The 22729-nt window shown below is 53.5% G+C and overlaps 2 protein-coding genes and 1 long non-coding RNA gene across 12 annotated transcripts in view; 2 read left to right on the forward strand and 1 right to left on the reverse strand.

The window, feature by feature from the left end:
• Positions 1–1863: 1863 nt before the first annotated feature.
• RTBDN (retbindin) lies at positions 1864–11593 on the reverse strand. Of its 8 annotated transcripts, none has more exons than XM_003953385.5 (7): positions 11248–11593; positions 10950–11011; positions 5991–6177; positions 5051–5135; positions 4839–4949; positions 2936–3032; positions 1864–2091 (listed from the first exon to the last, which is right to left on the reverse strand). In XM_003953385.5, exons 1-7 carry the CDS (start codon positions 11261–11263, stop codon positions 1864–1866), a joined length of 786 nt encoding a protein of 261 aa, XP_003953434.1. In that variant the 5' UTR covers positions 11264–11593. The 8 variants fall into 8 exon arrangements, with proteins under 8 accessions (XP_003953434.1, XP_009433104.1, XP_009433103.1 ...); XM_009434829.5 differs by having other exon boundaries at positions 5051–5117; positions 11248–11348; XM_009434828.5 differs by having other exon boundaries at positions 5051–5165; positions 11248–11348.
• LOC134809083 (uncharacterized) lies at positions 2968–9257 on the forward strand. The gene is made up of 2 exons (XR_010153731.1): positions 2968–3053; positions 8715–9257. It is a non-coding gene; the product is annotated as an uncharacterized LOC134809083 (long non-coding RNA).
• The window catches only part of MAST1 (microtubule associated serine/threonine kinase 1), a 41204-nt gene continuing 28488 nt past the window's right edge, over positions 10014–22729 (forward strand). Inside the window, exons 1-5 of one of the 3 annotated variants that reach the window (XM_016935197.4) lie at positions 10014–10171; positions 14437–14468; positions 16615–16703; positions 17160–17235; positions 19701–19779. In XM_016935197.4, coding sequence (XP_016790686.1) covers positions 10133–10171; positions 14437–14468; positions 16615–16703; positions 17160–17235; positions 19701–19779 — 315 coding nt within the window. In that variant the 5' untranslated portion in view covers positions 10014–10132. Of the gene's footprint in view, positions 10172–14436; positions 14469–14638; positions 14830–16614; positions 16704–17159; positions 17236–19700; positions 19780–22729 lie in introns of those variants that run through there. The other 2 variants (XM_016935196.3, XM_016935198.4) reach the window with 2 other exon arrangements.

A 22729-nucleotide genomic window follows, 5' to 3' on the forward strand; every position in this document is an offset into this window, starting at 1 on the left:
GCCTGCCTCGGCCTCCCAAAGTGCTGGGATTACAGGCATGAGACACTGTGCCCGGCCCACATTCCCATTTTAAAGATGAAGAAACTGATGCTCAATCTGGGCAACGTGTGAAACCGAAGTTACAGCATAAGTAAGTGGTAGAGCTGGGTTGTGAACACAGGTGGACGCTACATGGGGTCATTCCCACCAAATTCTGTAGTCTGTACATGTATAATATGGGGTCTTGGGCAGGAATGGTGACTTGTGTCTGTAATCCCAGCACTTTGGGAGGCCGAGGCAGGTGGATCACCTGAGGTTTCGCCAACATGGTGAAACCCCATCTCTACTAAAAATACAAAAATTATCCAGATGTGGTGGTGTGTGCCTGCAATCCCAGCTACTCTGGAGGCTGAGGCACGAGAAGCACTTGAACCCAGGAGGCTGAGGTTGCAGTAAGCCAAGATTGCACCACTACAATTCAGCCTGGGAGACAAAGCTAGACTCTGTCTCAAAAAAAAAAAAAAAAAAAAAAAACACCAGGCGTGGTGGCTCATGCATGTAATCTTAGTACTTTGGGAGGCCGAGGTGGGTGGATCCCCTGAAGTCAAGAGTTTGAGACCAGCCTGGCCAACATGGTGAAACCCTATCTCTACTAAAAATACAAAAAATTAGCTGGGCTTGGTGGCAGGTGCCTGTAATCCCAGCTACTAGGGAGGCTGAGGCAGGAGAATCACTGGAACCCAGGAGGTGGAGGTTGCAGTGAGCTGAGATCCTGCTATTGCACTCCAACCTGGGCAACAAGAACGAAACTCCGTCTCAAAATAAATAAATAAATAAAAAGCTGGGATCTGGCTTTTGCCCAGGCTGGAGTGCAGTGGCAGGATTATAGCTTACTGTAGCCTCGATGTTCTGGGATCGAGTGATCTTCTTACCTCAGCCTCTCAAGTAGTTGGGAGTACAGCACATACTACCAGGGCCAGCTTGGTATTCTGTGTCTGCATGTCTTATTATTATTATTATTTTTTTTTGAGAGAGAGGCTCTCACTGTGTCACCCAGACTAGAGTACAGTGGTGATCTTGGCTCACTGCAGCCCTGAACTGAGCTCAAGTGATCCTCCTGCCTCAGCCTGCTGAGCAGGTAGGAATACAGGCACGGGTCACTACACTAGGCCAATTAAAAATATTCTTTTTCTTTTTTCTTCCTTTCTCTCTCTCTTTTTTTTTTTTTTTTTTTTTTTTTTTTGTAGAGACAGGTTCTCACTGTATTGCGAAGCCTGGTCTTGAACTCCTGGGCTCAAGCAATCCAACCACCTCAGCCTCTCAAATTGCTGGGATTACAGGCACGAGCCTCTGCACCTGGACTTGAAGTGTGTCTTGAGGCCTATACAAGTTAGGCAGCTTCTTGGCAGCCCTGGTGGCACACAGTGGGAAGGAACCCCTCCTGCCCTTGTCAGCCCCTGTTCTGACCCCCTCTCCATTTCCAACAACTGGGTATTCCCATTTATGTTGACTGCTCTAGGGCACAGGCTATCTATCATTTACACTCTAGTATGAATCAGTCACTACTTCTAGGGTCTGAGGATTAGACGTGAGACATCCGTTACTTTCTGGCAATTGTCCTTCCCACTTATTTCCCCAAGAAGCATCCACACTCGTCACGTGCTCTAGCTGGCGACTTTATTCAAAGAGGAGAGGGAAAAGTGAGAGAGTTGGGTCATTTCTGGGATAACCTGGAGAGGGGTGGGTCTCTGGAGCTCCAGGGAGGAGGGACAGACATCTCAAAACTATTACAGAAGGCCGAGAGGACGAGGGGTGGGGTTCTGGGTGTCCTGAGGGGTGGGGCTGGGGGAAGGGTCGCTCCCCCAACTCAGGGCCACGCGTCCGCTAGGGGCCGCTGCCGCTTCCACTGCCACTCCCGCTGCCCGCAGCGTCCAGGATGGAGGTGCGAGGGCTGCGGGAACGCCGGGAGGGAGCTTCCTGGGCCCGTCGTCCTGGTCTGGGACGAGGTACCGCGGAGATGGAGATGTTGAAGCAGTGACGGGCTCCAGGAGCAGCCACCGGTAGGGCGTGGCCCAGAGCCGAGCGACAAAGGTCCGTCCCGTCTGCGAAGGTCTAGGAAAAAGTGGAGTTAAGGCCCTAGTGGGCGGAGTCCAGAGACGTGGGGGGCGTGGCCTCGGGAAGGGAAAAATGTGTAAATTCCTTAGGGATTGGGGTCAGAGCCGGAGCGTGCGGCCTGGGAGTCTATGTGCGGAACGTGAGTGGGGGCAGGTCCTTGGGGAGGGTGAATGTTCTTACTGGGCCCTAGCGGGATGAATCAGGGTTGGGGCAGTGGGGGGGCGCGCAGAGAGGTCTGTATCAAGGCTGGGGTTTTGTAGAGGGTGACTGGGCTTCTGGGTCCTCCAGGGTAAAATGTGGATGGACCCAGAGCAGGAATGGTTTCTTGGGAAGGGCAAATCTGGACTTCGAGAGCTTTTGGGGTCAAAGGGCACAACCCAGTAGGAGGTTGGGCTAGGGAAGGGTGGGAGCAGGGACCTGGGGAGTACCAATCCGGTCTCTGGGGTCTAGACACGGTAAGAAAGAACTTGGTGGGGGCCGGGGGCGGTGGCTCACACCTGTAATCCCAACACTTTGGGAGGCTGAGGCGGGCGGATCACCTGAGGTCAGGAGTTCGAAACCAGCCTGGCCAACATGGTGAAACGCTGACTCTACTAAAAATACAAAAATTAGCTGGGCATGGTGGCATGCGCCTGAAATCCCAGCTATTCGGGAGGTTGCGGCAGGAGAATCACTTGAACCCCGGAGGCGGAGGTTGCATCGAGCTGAGATCGCGCCACTGCACTCCAGCCTGGGTGACAAGAATGAAACTCCGTCTCAGAAAAAAAAAATAAATAAATAAATAAATAACTTGGTGGGGAGGATCTCAGTCTCTTCCCTTCACCTTCTGCCCCACGCTCACCTGTCCATAGGTAAGGCAGCTGGGCTCACAGCCCCTTTTTTCTGAGAGTGGGAGCCAAGTCGGGCCGCAGGTGATATCATCTTCGCAGTTGGCGAACCTGGAGATGGCAAGTGGAGAGGTGGGTAAAGCCTTGTAGTTACATTCCAGCGGGATTCTGGCTCTTCTAGACTGTGTTCACTATATGCCCCCACCTTGGATCCAGGCCCCGCCTTTTAGAACCACTCCCCTGCTAACTAACCCCATCTCTCCAGATTTCACCCTGCCCCATATTCTATCAGATCTTTCCATACTCTGGGCCACGTCACAACTGGCCTTGTCCCTACAGACCTCAGACCATTAGTTACAGGCCAGTCCCTCATATTTTCCCACTCTTTCGTTTTCCTTTTATTTATTTTTGAGACAGGGTCTTGCTCTGTGACTCAAGCTGGAGTGCAGTGGCGTAAGCATGGCTTATGGCAGCTTTGACCTCCCAGGCTGGAGCAATCCTTCCACCTCAGTGTCTCAAGTACCTGGGACTATAGGCGCGCACCATCATGTCCGATTAATTTTTTTTTTTTTTTTTTTTTGAGATGGAGTCCTGCTCTGTTACCCAGGCTGGAGTGCAGTGGCCCACTCTCTGCTTCCTGCAACCTCTGCCTCCCAGGTTCAAACAATTCTCCTGCCTCAGCCTCCCGAGTAGCTGGGATTACAGGTGCCCACCACCACGCCTGGCTCATTTTTGTGTTTTTAGTAGAGACGGTGTTTCGCCACGTTGGCCAAGCTTGTCTCAAACTCCTGACCTCAGGGGATCTGCCCACCTTGGCCTCCCAAAGTGCTGGGATTACAAGCGTGAGCCACTACGTCCGGCCCATGTCTAATTAATTTTTAAATTTTTTGTTGAGACTGGGTCTTGCCATGTTGCCCAGGCTGATCTTGAACTCCTGGCCTCAACCAATCCTCCTGCCTTGACCTCTCAAACGACTGAGATTACAGGCACCCACCCTTTTACCTTATCTTTTCAATCAAGAGGACTCACTCCTTAAGAAATCTGAGGGCCTGGCTGGGCATGGTGGCTCACCCCTGTAATCCCAGCACTTCGAGAGGCCAAGGCAGGCGGACCACCTAGGTCAGGAGTTTGAGACCAGCTTGGCCAACACGGTGAAACACCGTCTCTACTAAAAATACAAAATTTAGCCGGGCGTGGTGGCGGAAGAATGTAATCTCAGCTACTAGGGATGCTGAGGCGGGAGAATCACTTGAACCCAGGAGGCTGAGGTTGCAGTGAGCTGAGATCGTGTCACTGCACTCCAGCCTGGGCGACAAGAGCAAAACTCCATCTCAAAAAAAAAAAAAGAAAAAAAGGCCGGGCGCGGTGGCTCACGCCTGTAATCCAAGCACTTTGGGAGGCCGAGGCGGGCGGATCACGAGGTCAGGAGTCTGAGACCAGCCTGACCAACATAGTGAAACCTCGTCTCTACTAAAAATACAAAAATTAGCTGGGCATGGTGGTGTGCGCCTGTAACCACAGCTACTCAGGAGGCTGAGGCAGGAGAATCGCTTAAACTCGGGAAGTGGAGGTTGCAGTGAGCCGAGATTGCGCCACTGCACTCCAGCCTAGGTGACACAGTGAGACTCCATCTCAAAAAAAAAAAGAAAGAAAGAAAAGAAAAAGAAAAAAGAAAGAAAAGAAAAGAAATCGCAGGGCTATGAAAAGCCACATTGCCATATGGCAGGTATCTTAAAAGCTGGGGGCTTCTCATGCCTCGCCCCTATCTACCTGGGCTCTAAACATTAAGCTGCATCTCTTAAACCTTGGCCCTGTTGGAGGCCACTCCCCTTTACACAGAAGGCCAAGCAAACTGCAGGCTCTGCCCTCTTCCCCGCCCAAGTCACAACCCACGCCCCTTGCCCCCGCGTCTCCTACCAGGCCTGGCAGAGCTCCTCGCAGAGCGGCTGTGCCTGGCGTACCCCCAATAGCCGCAGGCGGAAGCGACTGCGAAGGGCACGTTGGAGGTGTTCCAGGAAGGATTCGCATCTGGACGTTGGGAGAGATAGGGTCGGATGGGTCAGGACCCGAGGGAGTTCCTGGGCAATGGGCAAAGTACGCGAGAAAACGGTGGAGGGTGCTGTACTCACTCAGGGCTCGGCACTCCACAGCGTTCTGGATGGTTTCCAGGGCCCGATGTCTCTGTTGTGTCCATCTCTGAGGGACAACAAGGTCCTGGCAAAGGGGAACCCTGTGAGCCAGGGTCTTGGATATTCAGGTAAGGTTTGGGAACTGAGGCCTGGGGATCCCCTGGACAGGGGAGACCCCAATTACATCAATCCTCACAAACCCATAACTTAAGACCCTTCCTTTGGAATGCAAATGCAGCTTCAAGTAGTAATAATCATTTCTTGTTTATAATAATCAACTTACTTGTCATGTGCCTGGTAGTGACACATATACTTAATCCTTTTCCTTTTTTTTTTCTTTTTTTCTTTTGAGACAGGGCCTCGCTCTGTCACCCAGGCTGGAGTGCAGTGGCGCGATCTTGGCTCACTGCAACCTCCACCTCCCAGGTTCAAACAATTCTCGTGCCTAAGCCTCCCAAGTAGCTGGGATTTCAGGCGCATGCCACCTCGTCCAGCTAATTTTTGTATTATTAGTAGAGACAGGGGTTTCACCATGCTGGCCAGGCTGGTCTCAAACTCCTGACCTCAAATGATCTGCCCACTGCAGCCTCCCAAAGTGCTGGGATTATAGGCGTGAGCCACCGAGCCCTGCTCATATGCTCATATGCTTAATCTTAACAACAGCTCTGCGAGGTATATTTGTTATTTCTCTCTTTTTGGGGGTCCATGTGAGACCCAGAGAGGTTAAATTACTTCCTCAGGATCACACAGCTACAAAGTGGCAGAGTTGGGATTTGAACCCAGGCAGTCTAATTCTTATCCACCATTCTTCAGCACTATCCGTGCCTCCCACCTTGGTGGCCATGCTAGGCCCCTCTCATAAGGAAATTCTAACATTGTCATGGCAGGGTAGGTGTGGGTTTCTGGGTGTTGGTGGTGAGGCAGGGTCTGGGGTGCTCACCTGCCAGGTGCAGCTTGCCTTTGCCCAGATCAGCTGCCAGCCCATGGTGTCGCTGGGACCTGGCTTGGAGTGGGCGGCTCCCTCCACAGGCTTCTAGCAGGATCCATGCCAAGGTCAGTTGCAGCACCCAGGTCAGGCCAATGGGTCGCATGTGGACCCTGCAGTCCATGTCCACCTGAGATAAGAGCTGGCAGGCATAGGGTGGGGTTCAGCCATCCCTTTCTGTGAGCTTAGGGTGGCACCCACCCAATGCATACCCAAGAAGCAGTGCCAGGCAGAGTAGGGAAAGTGCAGCTGAGGAGGAGGCTGGGGCAGTGGCCAAGGACGTTCAAATCCCAGGAGACCATCAGGGCCTGCCTCCAACCTAGGAGCCCCCCTCCCATCAGAACCATGTCCTCTATGTCCCTTCAGTGCCACCCCAACCAAGCTTAGACCACAGTGGCCCTCATCCCATCCAGCAGGATCTCCCACCTTTTTAGTCTTCAAGAGACCCCTTCTTTTCTCAGAATGAAGGGGACCTCCCTAGGTCTTCCAATCCCCTTCTCCTGTTCAGTAATTCCTCCCTCTCTTCTATGCGGCCTCCCTCCTCCCTCTCTCGCTCCCTGCCGGCCCTTCTCTGGGTCACCTTCTCTTGGCCCACAATCGGCTTAGGGGCCACCCAGAGCTGGGCCTTTGGGACCAAGGCTGGTGTGGCAGGGCTCAGCTTCTGTCACTGGGGCCCAAAGCCCCGAGGCAGGGACAGCTAGCGGTCTGTGGAGACAAAACTGTCCCCTTCCTGCCTCCCCGCATTCAGCCCCTCACCTGTTGGTTGGATTGGGGTCTAGAGGCCGCTAAGACACCTCAGGATCCAGTCCAGGAAACTGGCTGCTGAAAGGGGCGTGGCTTAATGCAGGGGCGGGACCTCCCACCGTCCTGCCCACACTCCAGCTGACCAAAGGCTGGCCGACTTGGGGCTGGTGTGTATATATCCTTGTGTTTGTTTTTATGTTCAGCTTGTGGCTTAAGCTCTGTATCTATATATGTGGGGAGTGTGTGTGTGTGTGTATGTGTGTGTGAGGAAGGTGTGTTTGTGTGGCCTATAGCCTGTGTGTGTTCCCAGGCACCTGTGTCTTTTGTTTGTGTGGCTGTGTGTGTGTTGAGCATGTATGTGTGTTTTTGTTGTATGAGGTTATGTTTATGTGTGTTTCTTGGTGGAGTGGTTGTGTGTGTGTGTGTGTGTGTGTGTGTATACGTTCAGAATCTGGGGGAGGATTGTGTGTCCCAAGCAATGTGTTTGCAGTTGAATAAAACAGGATCTTAATAAATGTGAGAAGGGGAAATGTAGCATTGGGTTAGTGTCCCTGCAAAAATGTTGGAAGTCAGTGGATAAAGGTTTTTGACCATGAAGGTTGACCATGAATGAACAAAGAAATGTCATGTGCTGAGCAGGATGTGTTTGTGTGCACACATTATGTGTCCTTCTGAAGTTTCTGTGAATGTGTGTTGCTTGTGAACACTCCTTTAACTCATCCATTCATTCAACAAACATTTATTGAGCACCTACTGTGTGCTAGATTCTGGGGATGCAGTAGTGAACAAGACATGAAAATTTCAGCCAGGCATGGTGGTTCACACCTGTAATCCCAGCACATTGGGAAGCTGAAGTAGAAGGATCGTTTGAGCCCAGGAGTTTGAAACCAGGCTGGCCAACGTGGTGAAACCCCATCTCTACTAAAAATAATCACAAAAATTAGCTGGGCATGGTGGCACATGCTTGTAATCTCAGCAGTTCAGGAGGCTGAGGCATGAAAATAGTTTGAACCTGGGAAGCAGAGGTTGCAGTGAATCAAGATTGTTCCACTGCACTCCAGCCTGTGCAACAGAGTGAAACTCTGTCTCAAAAACAAACAAACAAACAAAAACTCAAAATAAAAGACACAAAAATCTCAGGTTTCATAGAGCTGACATTCTAGGGGGAGAATCAGATGAGAAAAACATCCCTGCAGAGGGTATGGGTGTGTATGTCTATGTGTTGTGTTGGGAGAATAATTTGTCTGTTTTAGATGATAATTTGTGTGCAACTGGACATCCCTTGGTTTTGGAACTATGTGACTGTGCTTCCATTGGTTGAGTGTTTATATGTGTTTGTGTGTGTTTGCATTGGATGACTGTGTGTATGTCTGTGTTTCCTAAGTATGTGTTTGTATGGCTGCAGATGTGAGTTTGTGTGTATCTGTATTTTTGGATGTTTGCATGTGTCTGCATTTGCTGAGTATGTGTTTGTATGTGTGTTAATTTGCAGAATGTGTGGGTCTGTGTTTGTGGAGTATATGTTTGCAGAGTATGTTCGAATAAATGTTTGTGTGTCTGTGTTTACTGAATATGTGACTGTGAGTGTTCGTGTGCCTCTCATCTCAGGGCAAGAGAGGCTTTTGTCTCTCTTTTATTGCTGTATTCCCTCCCAGATCCCAAAACACTACGTTGCACACAGTAGGTACTCAATATGTGGTAAGTGAACAAATCAGTAGATACCGTCTCTGGGTCCCTCTGTGTACACCCAGTGATGTGCTGGAGGCCTCAGTAAGCAAGACCTGCCGGACCTAGCTTTCCCCTGGTCCATCTTGAGGTGGTCCAGGATGCTTGTGGGTCAGATTTGTTCAGCCTCTGGGCTATGCCTCACGCCAGAGCCTCTGCACCCTTTCTCCTTCCCTAATCTCAGCCCCCGACCCTGCGCTTGGATTTCAGCACCGCGGACAGGAGCGCGCGAGACCAGCACCAAGGAGAGCTCCCGCGGTCGCCATCGTGAGATAGGTCGCCAGGGGCGGAGTCCGGGCCATGGACAGAGAGATGTGCCAGCAAGGGACTCAGCGAGACGGCGACACAAATGTGCCGACAAACATATACAGAGACAGACAGAGATAACCCAGGCAAAGGCGCGGACTTGAGGCGACAAGCTCCTGGTGAATACCCGGACCCAGCCTCGCCGTCGCCCCCGTCGTCCAGCAGGGGTCGCTCTTACCCAGCGACCGCGCCCTCCGGGACCTTGGGGCCAGATACTGGCCACCACCCCTTGGGAAGCCCTTCTGTCCCCCAGTGCCAAGACTGGGAGTTCGGAGGGCTCGGCCACTCTCCTCTCCAACTTTGGGAAGCATGGTGGGTTTGGCCTCACCTGTGTGAACATGGAGGAGCGGCGAGGGAGATGAAAAGCGCTTTAACTGCCCCCCTCTCCAACTACCAGCTAATCGCTCCTATAAATACAGACGGCCTGGCCTGGCTCCTTAATCCTGACCGTGAGGGAGGGGTCGCTAGAGGGGCTGCAGGGTTCCCTGAGGAGGCTCTGATGGTGGGGCAGGTGGGGGGGGGGCATAATATGTATGCACATGTTTTTCTGAGGTTGCGTCTCCTGTGAAGACGGGTCTCCTCAGTGAAAATGTTTCTCTGTAAGCATGAGATCTCTCCTGGGGCTGTAGAGGTCTCGTGGGTGGGGACAGTTTCCCACAGAGGATGTGGCTTTTAGGGGTCTCTCATTGGGGGTATCCTTTCCACGGGAATTGTTACTCCTGGGATCTTTCTCTTCGGGGAATGCCTCTTTCGTGGGGAGGGGGATGGCTTTTGAGAGGAAAGTCACCTCTCAGGGACCATATCTATTAGGAATGATTTTCAGGGTTGGGGGAGTTCTTGATTGGACAGGGCGTCCCTGTGGAAACTATCTCCCCCTGGGAATGTGTCTCACCAAGGGGGTCTCTGGGGGATGAATGTAGAGGGAATGTATCTCAGGGAGAAGGCTTCCTTTGGGGTGTTTCTTGACTGGGGGTTCTACCCCTGAGTATATCTCTCCTCTGGGGTGTCTCTTTTTATAGTGGTCTCTCGGCAGCTTGGCTCCCATGGGGGCACCAGGAGGCTCCGCCCCCCCGCCCGCCCCTTCCCCCCGCCAGCGCGGGCAGCGGTGGCTGAGCCCGGGCTCGGGCGCCCAGACGCAGTGACGGCGTCGGGCCCGCCCCACTTCGCTCCGCCCCCGCCCCCGCCACCCCTCCCCTCAGCCGCCGCCGCCGCCGCCGCCGCCGCCGCGGTCCCCGCGGCTTCTCACTCCCTCCCTTCTCCCTCCTCCCGCCGCCGCTACCTCCCTCCTCCCTCCCCGGGCCGAAGTCGCCGCCGCTGCCGCCATGGACGATTCGGGCCTCATCCGCCGCCGGAGGCTGCAGGTACGCGACTGCCTGGGCCCCGGGTGGAGAGGAAGGGGTCGACGCCCTGGGGCGGGGCTGGGCAGGAGGCGGGAGAACTTGCACCAGGGTCAGCCGGGACGCCCCCACCCATAGGTTCGGGACGCTAACCGCGGGGAACGCTGTGGCCGCGCGTCCCGCCGCGCTGGGGACCCCGCCCCTCAGGCGCCGCCCGGCGATCCAGGGAGCTGCCGGAGGGGTGCAGCCTAGCGCTCCCCCTCGAGGATCGCCTGAGGGGCGCCTGGCCCGCCCTAGGGGGATGCGGCTGGGGCCGAAGTCATCGCCCTGGCGCCTCGCCAGGCTAGGGGTGAGGGGGCGCAGAGCAAAGTTATTGCCCTAGGGCTCATGCCCCTCGGGGCCATCGGCGCCGCTGGAGGCGTAAACATGTTTGTGCGGCAACCTCGCCCCTCACCACCCCAGGAGCCCCCTCCCGAGGCATAGGACGCCCTGCTTCCCCCACGCACCTGCCTGGCCATCAGGATTCTTCCTACTGCCCTAATTGGACAGGCACCTAGACAGCTTTCTCACTCTTCATTCCACCTCCTCCACTACAACATCCGCCCCCCCACCGCGATCCTCAAGTCCAGCCCAGCTTGTGGGTGGGCGGGAGCGATTTTTAGCTCCTTGCAGCCTTAGAAGATGCTGGTCTCGAGGCTGCGCAGGCGCAGGAGGCGTGCGTCCACTGCACGGAGTGGGACACTGAGGATCGCTGTGGAGTGTGGGGAAGGCGGGGACAAACTCAGGTGTCAGGAGCTCCTACCTCCAAGGTGGGGAGGGATTCTGTAGCCGAGAAGCGTCCTCTGCTCGTCTTCAGCTGCGTTTCTGAGGGGTTAGTACGGAAGTTCAGGGTTAATACGGAGGTCCGGTCCCAAACATCCCAGAGGGGAAGGTGATGATATCTGTGCCCCAAGGCCCTGCCTGGGGTCTGGCCCTTCTGAGCCTCCTTGGGGCTCAGCCCCAGGCTTGGTAATCTGGAGTTTAGATAAAGCCAAGAATGGGCCCAGACTCAGGCTCCATCCCCAGCCTGAATCTTGGGAAAAGAGGATTCAAACCCTCACCTAGGGCTTCGTCCATTTCTAGACTCCCCTAATCCATCGTTCCCGAGGTTGAAGGCCAAGGGGAGCTGATTGGTCAGTGCAGCAGGAAAAATGGTGATCAGACTGCAGGAAGGACCTTCCAGGCGTCTGGGTAACGCCGGAGCCAGACATGAGTTGGAAAACTAATTTGCTTTCAGAGCCCAGATGGCCCGATCTCCGGAGCCTAGGCCTCTCTGAAGTGCTCCCACATTCTCTCCGCCTCTCGGGGGTGGGTTAGGAGAGTGGGTTCCGAGAGAAGGGAGGCAGCTGCGGCAAAGTTAGAGCAAGTACTGCAGCAGCCAGGTTGGGTCAGCGCCGTCGGGTTTCTGAGAAAAGGGAGGAAAGAGGCGGGGCCTGCACGGTGTGTCCCCGCCCTCCAGGCCGGCGTCAACTCTCATTGGCTCAGCGCCACGTGGGACTTTAAACTCCCGCTCGAGACACCGCCCCCAACGCGGAATGCTTCCACTCACCCACCCACCCACTCAACCCCAGGCTTGCTCTGGGTCCGGCGATCCCTGTCGGAGTCCTGTCCCCTCCGCTTCCCTTCTGGCGGGATTAACCACTTCGCTGCCTGGATACACCCACATACGTTGGTGCATCCTCTTAGGAACTGTCGCATCACTGCTGAGCGCCCGAGGGTCCCCTGTGTGCAGCTAGGCTCTTTTTTTTTTTTTTTGAAACGGAGTCTTGCTCTGTTGCCCAGGCTGGAGTGCAGTGACGCAATCTCGGCTCACTGCAACCTCTGCCTCCCGGGTTTAAGAGATTCTTCTGCCTCAGCCTCGCTAGTAGCTGGGATTACAGGCTCATGCCAACATGCCCGGCTAGTTTTGTATTTTTAGTAGAGAGTGGGTTTCACCATGTTGGCCAGCCTGGGCTTGAACTTCTGACCTCAGGTGATCCACCCGCCTCGGCCTCCCAAAGCTCTGGAATTACAGGCGTGAGCCACCACGCCCTGGGATTTTATATGTAGACAGCATCCTGAGTTCGAATGCCCTGTCTGCAGTGTCAACTATTAATCCTGTGCAGGAGAAGCGGAATCCACTTGGCCGAGCGGCTCTGCAGCTGAGATTGGAGGTGGCGTCTGTTTACACTGACGCCAAAGACCCGAACTTCCGCCGCTCCAGTTTGACCCTTTCTTCGTCCCTAGAATGTTTGGGGGCGCTAGCGGGTGGGGCTGGGTTCCAGGTCTTCTTCGGGTGGTGCTTAAAAGCCCTCCAGGGGCTTACCATCCAAGGCCGGGTTACCCGGATCTGGACACCCTGGGCTCTGTGGCCAGAAAATCCAGGTCTTGATTTCGCTTGGGCCATTGCAGACACGCAGCCAGGTCGACTGGTCCTGGCTGCGGCTCATTCACTCCGGTCATGCAAAGACAGAGGGAAAACCTGGTTTGGATTATCGGTCACCCGTGGCTCGGGAGGGCAGGGCTGCCCTTTGGCCCCGCCTATATGTTTGTCCGTTGTACAACGGGGTGGGAGGACGCTGTGGCCCATCCTCTGTCATGCAGCATGTCCCTCCTTAATAACGCCTGTTCTCCAGACTTAGTATTTACTGAGCACTTGCTATGTGCTAGGCACCATGCTAAGGGGCTAGGCATCTGCATCAACTCCTAAGATCCTCAAGGAGACACGGGACTATTGGAAGGTCATTTACCAAGGTCATAAAAAGCAGAATTGAGATTTGAACCTAGGCTTTTTGCTTTTAGAGATCCTAGAAATGTCTAGGACATCCCTCATTTTCCTTTTATTGGAGTCCCCTCCAAAGGCCTTTTGAAACTCTCCCCCAAATCTTTCCACCTGCAGCCCCACTCAGTTTCCTTCCTTCCACCTCACCCTGTGGATAGAAAACTGGCTGGCATGTGTTGCCCCTTGTACCCCATTCCTTTCCTCAGAAAAGAGCCAAGACCCCATATCTCCTGATCCCTACAGTGACTTCCTAAGAGCTTGACAAATGGAAGGTGACCTTCTTCAAATGCAGACACATAAAGTTAATACTCACTAATTATTATTATTGTCATTATAAAAAATGACTACGCGGCCATCACCTGAATTTCCATTTTTATTTTTTTATTTTTTAAACTTTTCATTATTTATTTATTTATTGTTAATTGAGAGGGTGTCTTACTCCAGCAGTGGTGCAATCATAGTTCACTATAACCTCGACCTCCTGAGCTCAAGAGATTCTCCCACCTCAGCCTCCGTGGTTCCCATTTAAATCTCAGTTGTGAGTCACTCTACTTACCTACCCCCCACCCCCTACCCCAACTCTATGACTCTAGCTGGGAGTCAGATAGATCTGCTGAGGTGTAGATGAGTCATTCATTCTTTCAACCTTTCATTCATTCAACCTTTCATTCATTCATTGAGTACGCTAAGCTTATTCCCGCCTCCAGGCCTTTGCCCTTGCAGTTCCCTCCACCTGGAATGCTCTCTCCACAGATCCTCCCATGGCTGGCTCTTATCTTTCAGCAACCAGCTTAAAAGTCACCTCCACAGAGCAGCCCTGTCTGACAATGTGTCTCCATCCTAGCCATTGTCCATCACATCACCCTGTTTAATTTATTCATAAGACTAATTATTGTCTAAAATGATTTCGTTCACTTCTACACTAATCTTGTTTAATGTCCCCTTTACCCTATAAATACTAGTCCCAAAAGGCCAGAAACTTTTTTTTTTCTCCTTGAGACAGAGAGTCTTGCTGTGTTGCCCACGCTGGTGTTGCCTTGGACTCAAGCGATTCTCCTGCCTCAACCTCCCAAGTAGCTGGGACTAGAGGTGCACACCACCACACCGGACTTGTAATTTATTCACTACTGTGTCCCTAGTGCCTAGGATTGGGTCAGCATACAGTAGGTGCTCAAGACATATTTTTCAAATAATGATTCCTATTTCATTTGCACAAACACACGCTGATATGCCAACTCACTTGCCTTTATATGGCGCCCCGCCTGTGTACTTGGGCCTCTGTTGGTCTCTGAGGGTCAGGAGAGGAATCACCCAGGGATCCTCTCCCCCAAGAAACTTGGCCCGCAGTGCATGGCCAAGGGTGAAAGTGACAGTGCTGAAGAGGGGCCTGTTTTACCCTGCTTCTGCTCCTCCAGGGAGTTGATAATGCTTGTGGGCAGCAACGGCAGGTCCACGCTGACCTTCATCGTTTTGCCCCTTTGCCTTCCAGAAGGATTTGCCCCTGCCCCGGAAAAGCAGCAGGTGAGCCTGGGGAGAGACGTGGCGGGGGCTGGCCGCCCCTTCTCCCGCCGGGGTGGGGGCGCCAGGCGAGTGCGCGGGCGGGGCCTGGCTCGCCGGCACGCAGCAGCGCCCCCTCCCGGCCGGCTGCAGCCGCAGGGCCCTCCCCTTCCCTGCCCTCCCCTGCCCGCTGCGGCGGCTGCAGCCTCCGCCCCGGGCGCTTGCTCCCCGCGCCGCCGCCGCCGCCGCCGCCGCCGCCGCCGCCGCTGCCGCACCTGCCACCATGTCGCCGCCGCCGGGTCATGTCTGACTCTCTCTGGACCGCGCTTTCTAATTTCTCGATGCCCTCCTTCCCCGGCGGCAGTATGTTCCGCCGCACCAAGAGGTAGACCCCCGATCCCCTAGACATTGTCCCGGCCCTCCCCGCAAAAGCCGCCGCTCCGGGTGCTGCTGCAGGGCGGGGCCCGGGATGCTGCGCCCGGTCCAGCTGCGCCAGAGGTGCCCCAGCTGCGCCTTCCCGCCGGGGATGGGGTTGAATGGGGGGTGGTGTGGGCCGAGTCTGGGGGGATTGCACGCTGGAGAGGACGGCCGCGGGGGGAGGGGGCTGCGCCACTGGGGGTTTGTGGCGCCTTTGTCTGCTGGCGCTGCGGGCTCCAACAGCCTGGTGGGGGTAGAGGAAGAAGGGGAGGCTGGGGGGCTTGGCACCCTCAGAACAATAGCCGCAGCCTGGCCTCCCCCCACCCCCATGCCGCGTGCTCCTGGACGCGCTAATATGCTCAGTCACTGCGGCTGTGGGTGAGGGGACGGACGGAGGGGCTTGGGGCTCCCTCTTCGGGAGCTGGATGCTGAGGGGTAGAAAAAAGGGGGGGTTATCATAACACAACCCCCCCCGAACACAGCCTTACACTGAAAATAGTGACACACAGCGTCACACAGGACATGATGTCACACACATACACACAACAGCCCTAGTGGCCCAGATACACTGGGAGGTGCCACACATACCTAGCCTTGCAGCTGCCACAGGTCAGAACCATGCACAGACACACAGGGGCACCACGTCGTGTACACCTAGTAAGATGTCACTTACATGGCGATCCACACACACAGTTATGTCATCCAAGATGCAAACATGTGTTTCAATATCCCATCCATGCATCCAAGAATGTCACAACACACGATGTCATATCTAGGTATCTCACATACTATGTCACACTGACATCAGGATAAACAGATGTAGGGATCTTGCAGAGACAGAACCACGCAAAATCACACGTTATCACATGCAAGACTCACCTAGAGAATGTCAAATGTGGTGACATGTTTGGACACAGTGTCACAAGATGTTAAATTCACACAATAGATGCTACATACACATGGACAAGCATGGTGAATGTCACACCCAGACGGAAGGACAGTATCGGACACAGACTCAGAATGCCACACAAAGACATAGATACATGTAGGGGGGATCATGCATCCTGGCCAGGCATGGTGGCAGGCACCTGTAGTCCCAGCTACTCAGGAGGGTGAGGTGAGGCGGGAGGATTGCTTGAGCCCAGGAGTTTGAGGCTGCAGTGAGCCACTGCACACTGCACTCCAGCCGGGCGACAGAGCGAGACATTGATTTAAAAGAAAAAAAATAATAATAATACAACCTGCCTGTGTTACACCACACATTGTTATGGACAAGTGGCATTTCACACTGTGTCACATAGACACACAAATGCTCAAATTGTATCACACAAGATAAACCCACGTTGTGTCACACATATCACACTAGAATGCATTCAGCGTCACACATTGTTGAATTCATACAGTGGATGCCACACGTGGATACCTACAGTGAATGTCACGCATAGACTGAGACACGCTCAGTATCACCAATGGTGTCACCTAGACACAGTGACTATCACACCACGACAGACACTGTGCTACACATAATCCATACTGAGAGTTTCTCACACACATGTCATATGCACATCCCCTGCCATACACAGTCCTGCCGAGGCCTGCACCACCTCTTTCTTCGAGAAACCCTCCCAGGGAGCCTCCAAACACACATGGATGGGAGATAGGCGGGGATCTGAGACAGGAGGTCAGCTGGTGGGGCTCAAGAACTCACTGGGCTGCGGCCCGGCCCGGCCCCCCTGCCTTACCTTCCCCGCAGCTGCCGCACCAGTAATCGGAAAAGCCTCATCCTGACCAGCACTTCACCCACGCTGCCGAGACCCCACTCCCCGCTGCCAGGTCACCTAGGTGAGGCCAGTGGTAGAGACTTGGTGGGTGCGGACTGGCCTACAGTAGGCGGGGCCTCAGGCGAGGAAGCGTGGTCATGCTACGGAAAGGGCGCAGTTTGAATGGAGGCGAACCAGTTTGGATAAGGGGTGGGGCCATGCTTGTGTGGGTGTGGTCAGTCGCAGAGGGACGGTCATTGGGGGGCGGAGACTCAGGTGGGCGGAGACTCAGGTGGGACGGACAGAAAGGAGGAGTCGTACCTGAGGGGCGGGGCCATCCCAGATGAAGCCAGAATCGTCTTGGAAGGGGCCAGGCTGACTCGGCAACGAAAAAATTTAGAGAGGCGGGGCCACAGGCGAAGGGGCGTGGTCTCTCCATAGTAGGCGGGACTAGACTAAAGACAGGACATGCTGCTGTTTGCACGCCGCTTTAGGGAACGAGAGACCTGACGGGATTTGCCCCCTCTTTCTCTCATAGGCAGCAGTCCCCTGGACAGCCCCCGAAACTTCTCCCCCAACACCCCCGCCCACTTCTCGTTTGCCTCCTCCCGAAGGTGAGTCCCTCCCCTCCAGGGCCCCAGAACCCTGGGCAGACCCTCCCCAACCACTGTCTGGGCCGCCATCTGTTCTCCTCCTAATTGCACCCGAGCTGGGGCCTGAGGGGACCAGCGAGTGCCCCAAGGTCTCAGCGGGAAGGAGCGCCTAGCCTTCGGGGCGGGGCCTATAAGAAGGCGGGGTCCAATCGCCGATCTGGAACGGGGAAGGCGGTGGGGCTCCCTTTGCGGCAGGTCGAAAGCGCTTGCGCCCTGGGCGGGGGGTCTTAGTCTCTCCGAGCCTTGCTCTCCTGGCCAGGTGTTTCCATAGCAACAGGACGGGGTAGCCAAGATGACGTGCGCAAGCGCAGATTGCGCGATGCCTATCGAGGGACTCTCGGTCCCCGAGGTGGGGGAGGACGACTAGGGCTGTTTCTCAAGGGGAGGAATCTCAGGTTTCTTTCCAAGGGTCTCTTAGGGTTTCTGGGGTGTCCTTAAATGAATTTTCTATGGGCCTTTGGTGAAACTGGGGGAGGCAGAGAGGTTTCTCTGATGTTTTCTGGAGAAACTTTTCTGGGAGTTTGGGCCTGTCTCTTTTTCTTTGAACTCTATTCATTCTAAAAATGGTGTCTAAACACCTGCTATGTTCTTAGGAGCTGGGCGTATGGGGTCAATGACGTCCTGTCTCTACCCTCTGAGTCGAATAGGGCAGGCAGGCCAGAGAATGGGAATCAGTGCAAAGGCTGATGAAGGCTGTGTTGTGAGAGTCAAAGGAGACTGTGAAGACAGACAGCTCCCTTGGGAAAGTGGGGGAACCGCCTATTGACCATGGAATTTAGCTGAGGGCAATAGAGAGCCAGGACAAGGCTCTGGGATAGGGTCTCACATGTTTATCCGCAAGCGGGGAGGACTGAGCGAGGGGACTGCTGGGAGGAAGGAGGAAGGGAGGAGTCCAATAAATGTGGTGTGTGTGTCCTTGTAACTGTGCAGTCTGTGTGCTGGTGTGTGTGTGTGATTGTCACTGTGTGAGGGATTACGTGCCTATGCGATGGCACGAATCTGCGAATGTGAACGTGTGAACATGTGTCTGTAGGATTGTAAGCATCTGTGAATATGTGAGAGGAGCAAGTCAGGTATGTCTCCAGGTGAGCGTGCAATCTGTGTGTGGGTGTAAGCGTGTGTGAGTATGTGGCTGTGAGATAGTAAACACAGAGTCACAGTGTTTACTGTCTCTCTCTCTCTCTCTCTCTCTCTCTTTTTTTTCTTTTCTTAAGACAGAGTCTCGCTCTGTTGCCCAGGCTGGAGTGCAATGGCGGGATCTTGGCTCACTGCAATTTCCGCTTTCTGGGTTCAAGCGATTCTCCTGCCTCAGCTTCCCAAGTAGCTGGGATTACAGGCGCCCGCCACCACGCCCGGCTAATTTTTGTATTTTTAGTAGAGATGGGGTTTCACCAGGTTGGTCATGCTGGTCTCGAACTTCTGACCTCAGGTGATCCACCCGCCTCGGCCTCCCAAAGTGCTAGAATTACAGGCATGAGCCACCGCGCCCATCCAGTTTACTGTCTCACAGCCACACGCTTACACATGCACATGCTAATGTGTGTTGTGCACTCACATGAGCACACGCCGATGTGTGTCCCTGTGTGTGTGCATCTGCATGCGAGTGTGAATGAGTGTGTCGCTGTGTGCAAGTTTCAATGTGTGGTAGTGAGCGTGAGTGTCTGGAATGTGCATCTGTGTGAATGTGGAAGTGTGGAGTATGTTTGGGTGAGTCTGTGTGTCCGAGTGTGAGTACTGAGTGTAAGCACATGTGTCTATAGGTGAGTGCATGTCTGGTCTTGCACGCGTGATTGTGCATTAGTGTGTGAGAGTGTGATATTTGGGTCCATGGATGGGATAGTCAATACGTGTGGGTGTCTGTGTTGAGTCATGTGTGAGTGTGTGTCTTCGTGTGTGTGAAGTGTAAATGTGTGCACTGCCAGTATGTGAGCCTGACCTGATAGTCACACCAACATTAATGGGTTTGGCTGCAACAGTGACTGTGTCTGTGTGCACGAGAGCATAAGGACACAAGATTCTATGTCAGAACATGTTGGGGGGTGGGAGGGGTCTTTTTTCTCTGAGAAGATCCAAGGGTCTCCCTCTGAGAGCTTTCTCATGGAGTGTTCACTTGGGGGAAATTTCTAGAATCTCTCTGGAAAGGCTTCATTGGGTGGGGGCTTTTCCAGTTCTCGGTGTCCACTCTGAATGATAAGAGAGGGGACCGTGGGGAGGAGAGCGGAGACAGATCCTCCCTCCAATTCCCCGTGCCTGCCTGGAAGAGTCCCTCTTTATCCCCTTGATTCTGAGGGCCTTGAGGAATCTTAGAGTGCAGATATATTCCCCCAACCCCCACCCTGGCCCTGGCCAGTGGCTTCACCCACACCCTGAGGAGTTGGGGGACCGCTGGGGCCTTGTGGCCTCTGAGCACCTTGGCTGGGTTCCAGGGCGGACGGACGCCGGTGGTCTCTGGCCTCGCTCCCTTCATCTGGCTATGGCACCAACACGCCCAGTTCCACCGTCTCGGTGAGTGTGGAAAGTAGGTGGGTGGGCCGGTGGGTAAGGAATTCAGGGGCCCTCCAGCCTGAAGAACCACACCCAGGCCAGCAGTCCAGGCTGGGCTTGATGACAGTTTAGGGCCAGGCTCGGTGACTCACGCCTGTAATCCCAGTACTTTGGGAGGCCAAGACAGAAGGATTGCTTGAGCCTAGGAGTTCAAGACCAGTCTGGGCAACATAGGGAGACCCTTGTCCCTACAAAAAATTAAAAATTATCTGGGCGTGGTGGTGCACACCTGTGGTCCCCACTATTTGGGAGGCTGAGATGGGAGGATCGCTGGAGTCTGGGAGGTATAGGCTACAGTTGAGCTGAGATCGCACCGCAGCATTCCAGTCTGGATGACAGAGTGAGACCCTGTCTCAAAAGAAAAAAGCAAAAAAAGACAGTTTGGGTTTCCCCATTCTTCAAAGGTGTTCACTTGTCCATCTATTAAAGAGTTATGGGTCCACCCCACTCAGAGCCCAATGCTCTGCCCTCAACACATTTCTGGGAGGGTCCTTCCTACACATTTCTGACTCACTCATTTACAGCTGGTGACATAAGGCTCTGTGAGTTAAGCCATTTACTCTGATATCAGCAGCTGGGCTGGGCCAGGCCACAGCTTTCACCCAGAGCCCACTTGCTCACCCCTTGGAACACCCAAAGTCCCTTCATCTGCTCCCTTTTCTATCCATGCCCATAGTTCCCTTATCCATCCATTGGCATGATGTTCAGCAGACATTTATCATGAGATTGTCATGTGGTAGGCGGGTTCTGCAAGCTGGGCCAGAGTGTAAATATTCACGCAGCCCTCATGGGGGAAGACAAGCCAGTAAGAAGGCATTCACAAAATAGAATGGTCAGAACTTTGATGCAAGTAGCACAAGGTGAGGTGATAGGGGAGAGGCATGTGACTCAGATTGGGGGGTTGTCAAGGAAGGCTTCCTGGAGGAGGTGACATTGAAACCAAGACAACAGACCAGCAGGAGTTTGGCAGATGGAAGAGAAGGGAGAAGAGTGTTCCAGGAAGGGGAAGAGCATGTGCAAACCTCTAGAGGCCGCAGAACTTGAAGCATTTGAAAAGTTGAAAGTAGCTTTGTGGGGCTGAAACTTTGGGATGCGGGGGAGGAATAGAGATGATGCAGGCAGTGACCTTGATCAGGCTGGAACCTTGTCAGCCAGGGCAGCAAGGGAGATTTTATTCTAAATCCAGTGGGGAAGCCATGGAATGGTTTTATTTCTTTATATTAAATTGTACTAAAATTTCAGTTTGAACCATTTGAAATTGTGATTATGTAGGCTATAGATAATGCACACTAATTAAAAAAATAAAAGAGATGGATGGGGTGGGGAATTTTAACCAGAGGAGTGAGCAATGTGATGTTTAAAAATATCATTCTGGCCGGGCGCGGTGGCTCATGCCTATAATCCTAGCATTTTGGGAGGCTGAAGCGGGTGGATCATTTGAGGTCAGGAGTTCGAGACCAGCCTGGCCAACATGGTGAAACCCTGTCTCTAGTAAAAATACAAAAATCAGCCAGGCGTGGTCATGGATGCCTGTAATCCCAGCTACTCAGGAGGCTGAGGCAGGGAGAATTGCTTGAACCTGAGAACTGGAGGTTGCAGTGAGCCAAGACTGCACCACTGCACTCCAGCCTGGGTGACAGCTATATGACCGGGCATGGTGGCTCACACCTGTATTCCCAACACTACGGGAGGTTGAGGTGGGAGGATTGCTTGAGCCCAGGAGTTTGAGACCAACCTAAGCAACATGATGAAACCCTGTTTCTACAAAAAAAAAAAAAAAAAAAAAAAAAAAAAAAAAAAATTAGCCAGGTGTGATGGCTTGTGCCTGAAGTCCCAGCTACTCAGGAGGCTGAGATGGAAAGATTGCTCGAGCCCAGGAGGTGGGGGTTGCAGTGAGTGGAGGTCGAGCCACTGCACTCCAGCCTGGGGGAGAGAGAAACACCCTGTCTCGAAATAAAAAAAATAAAATAAAGCAAGAGGAGAGCCAGGCATAGTGGCTCATGCCTGTAACCCAGCAATTTTTTTTTTTTTGAGATGGAGTCTCACTCTGTCGCCCAGGCCTGGAGTGCAATGGCACCGTGCTGGCTCACTGCAACCTCCATCTCCTGGGTTCAAGCAATTCTCCTGCCTCAGCCTCCCGAGTAGCTGGGATTACAGGTGCCCACCACCATGCCTGGCTAATTTTTTTATATTTTTAGTAGAGACAGGGTTTCACCCTGTTGGCCAGGCTGGTCTAGAACTCCTGACCTCAGTTTTTCTGCCCGCCTCAGCCTCCCAAAGTGCTGGGATTACAGGCGTGAGCCACCGTGCCCTGCCCTCAGTCCCAGAACTTTGAGAGGCCAAAGTGGGAGTATTGCTTGAAGTCAGGAGTTGGAAGCCAGCCTGGGCAACATAGAGAGACCCTGTCTCTGCAAAAAAGAATTAGCCAAGCATGGTGTAGTCCCAGCTACACAGAAGGCAGAGGGGGGAAGATTACTTTAGCCCAGGAGTTCAAGGCTTCCGTGAGCCATGATTGTACTACATCCCTCTAGCCTGGGTGACACAAGAAGACCCTGTCTCTCTTTTTAACTTTAAATAATTTTAATAAATAGAGACACAGTTTCACTATGTTGCCCAGGCTGGTCTCAAACTCCTGGGCTCAAGTGATCCTCCCGCCTTCGCCTCCCAAAGTGCTGAGATTACAGGTGTGAGTCACCATATTCAGTGGAGACCCTTCTCTAAAATAATAATGATAATAAAGCAAGAGGAAACAAGATAGAGTAGGGATAGGGAATAATGGGTGTGTATTCAGAGGAGGTCTTCCTGAGGGGTGACATTGAAGCAAAAATTTGAAGGATGAGAAGGAGGGATCCATAGTAGATGTGTTCCAAGCAGAAAGAATAGCTAATGCAAAGGCCCTGAGGAAGGAGCT

Source organism: Pan troglodytes, chromosome 20 (assembly GCF_028858775.2).
Source record: "Pan troglodytes isolate AG18354 chromosome 20, NHGRI_mPanTro3-v2.0_pri, whole genome shotgun sequence".
Classification (NCBI taxonomy): Eukaryota; Metazoa; Chordata; class Mammalia; order Primates; family Hominidae; genus Pan; species Pan troglodytes.